At 63.5% G+C, this 2009-nt stretch overlaps 1 protein-coding gene across 1 annotated transcript; it reads left to right on the forward strand.

The window, feature by feature from the left end:
- Positions 1–707: 707 nt before the first annotated feature.
- On the forward strand, positions 708–1370 carry EMIHUDRAFT_255168 (hypothetical protein; the record flags this gene model as incomplete). Its single annotated transcript, XM_005774344.1, has 4 exons — positions 708–724; positions 869–920; positions 989–1069; positions 1209–1370. 4 exons carry the CDS (start codon positions 708–710, stop codon positions 1368–1370), a joined length of 312 nt encoding a protein of 103 aa, XP_005774401.1.
- Positions 1371–2009: the final 639 nt, after the last annotated feature.

Here is a 2009-nt window from a genome sequence, read left to right on the forward strand (position 1 = left end):
AGTCGCGCCCGGCTGGCAAAAAAATGGTGTGCGGCGGAAGTGAGTCCCCTCCTCGTGAGCAGACGAGGCGATCCCAGACTTTCCGAGTTTTCGGGGGTCGTCGGCCCAGCAGCATCTTTGCGGGCTTCGTGAGCCCGAAAGAGGAATGAGTTCCGAAACAACTCCCTGGGACAACCAACTGGGCACGGGACTGGCGCGCGTCGGCAGTCGTCGAAATTTTTTTTATTCGACCCTTGGAGAGAGAGAGAGAGATTCTCTCTCTCTACCCTGGGGGGGATTGACGGTACTACTTGGGGGTGCGGGCCCCCTGTCTGGGAGAGGGGGCATCTACGTATGTTCCATGTATTAAAAAAAATCTTTCGCCCCTTGCTGGGGGGGGTTTGGGGGGGACTGGGGGGCCCTTTACGTTTCAAAAATTTCTCCCTCTCCTTTCACCACCACCCACCACCATTCCCCCCCCCCCCCCCCCCCTAATCTCCCTCTCTCTCCCTCTCCCTCTCCCTCCCTCTCCTCCCTCTCGCTCCGGCGCTCGCTCCGATCATATTCGCCATGCCGGGAGCGAGAGTCATCCCGAGATCCCGACGGCGATTCGCTCAACCGCCCGCTGTGCCGTTACGAAATGAAACAATGTGGTCAAACCCGGACGGCATCTTCATTCTTCAACCTCCCCACTGAAACCCCGACGGACTTTCCAGCCCAACTCCGCCATGGATCCGCTCGAAGAGTATGCACGCCCCCAGCCGCCTTCAGCCCTTCACTGCCCTGCCGCGCAACCCCTCTCGCACAGCACGCTCGCACTCGCAATCCCTTCGCCACAGCGTGGCTCAGCCTCTCCCATATCTCAAGTCTCAACCCCGCGAATGCGCAGGTACACGTGGATTGTTGTCTTTGGCGCGATTGCTGCAACCTTCACCGCATTTGTGCGCCTCGCGCCCCGGCCCCCTACCGACCCCGCGCGCGAAGCGAGACCCGCCCTACCCGTTCGCAGGGCATCGGAGCCAACGACGTGGCCAACGCGTACGCCACCTCCGTTGGATCCAAGGCCTTGACCATCAAGCAGGCCTGCTTTGTCCACAGCCGCCCCTCACATGCAGCTCGCACCAGGGCTCGACACCGGGCTCTCTCATCCCAGTCGTGGCGGCGTGTGTGAAGGATGCGCGGCCGAGCCGCTGCCTGGCGCCGCTTGAACGTCTGAGAGCAGCCTCCAGGAGGCGGAATGGGTCGCGGTGCATGTCGCCATCGGCCTTCGGGGGTGGGTCCGGGGCCAGGCCACTCTCGGCGCCCGAAATACCCGGCGCAGAGCCCGGCATTGGGGCCGCGCGCGGACGAACGCAAACCCTATAGGGTTTGAGGGCGCCCGCACGAGATAAACTAGGCCTTCTTCTTTCAGAAAGATGAGAAAGACGGAGTGCGCTGGGTTCCGGCTCCTACCTAGATAGGGGGTCTGTCCCCACCCGTTAGACCCTGTGCAATAGGTAGATAGGTCCGGTTTTGACCGCCCCAGAGGGCCCCGCAATAGGTAGGTTGGTAGTGGTGGTGTGCGTGTGGGGGTGGGGGGGGCGGGGGGGGGGGGGGGGTAAAAAACCCGAAGAGAGGAGTGGGGGAACCGGTTCCGCTCGCGCGGGCGGGAGACGGCGCGTTTAGCCGCGAACGGGGCCATGCCAGTGCAGACGAGTCGCCTGCGGTTGGGACGCCAGCCGAGACGGGTGCGGCGGGCGCTGGGAGCCTATTCACAGAGGGCTCAACGGGTATTTTTCGCTTCGTTCGCAGCGCGGCCTGGGAATAGGTAGGTAGGTGGGGCACGGAGCCTGGCGGTTGGCGCCCGCAATAGGTAGGTAGGTAGGGCGTTTTGGCGCGACTCTATCTGGGTAGGAGCCGGAACCCTGCGAGGGCACCTCGTCGCTCGGTAGTACAGCTGTCGCCGACTGCTCCCACTCCGCTGCTGCCTCATCGCGCCGTCGAGCTCTTTCTACCTGCAGCACGGCCACCGCGCCCACGCCTTCTCGGTC

This window comes from Emiliania huxleyi, assembly GCF_000372725.1.
Source record: "Emiliania huxleyi CCMP1516 unplaced genomic scaffold EMIHUscaffold_3135, whole genome shotgun sequence".
Taxonomy (NCBI): Eukaryota; Haptophyta; order Isochrysidales; family Noelaerhabdaceae; genus Emiliania; species Emiliania huxleyi.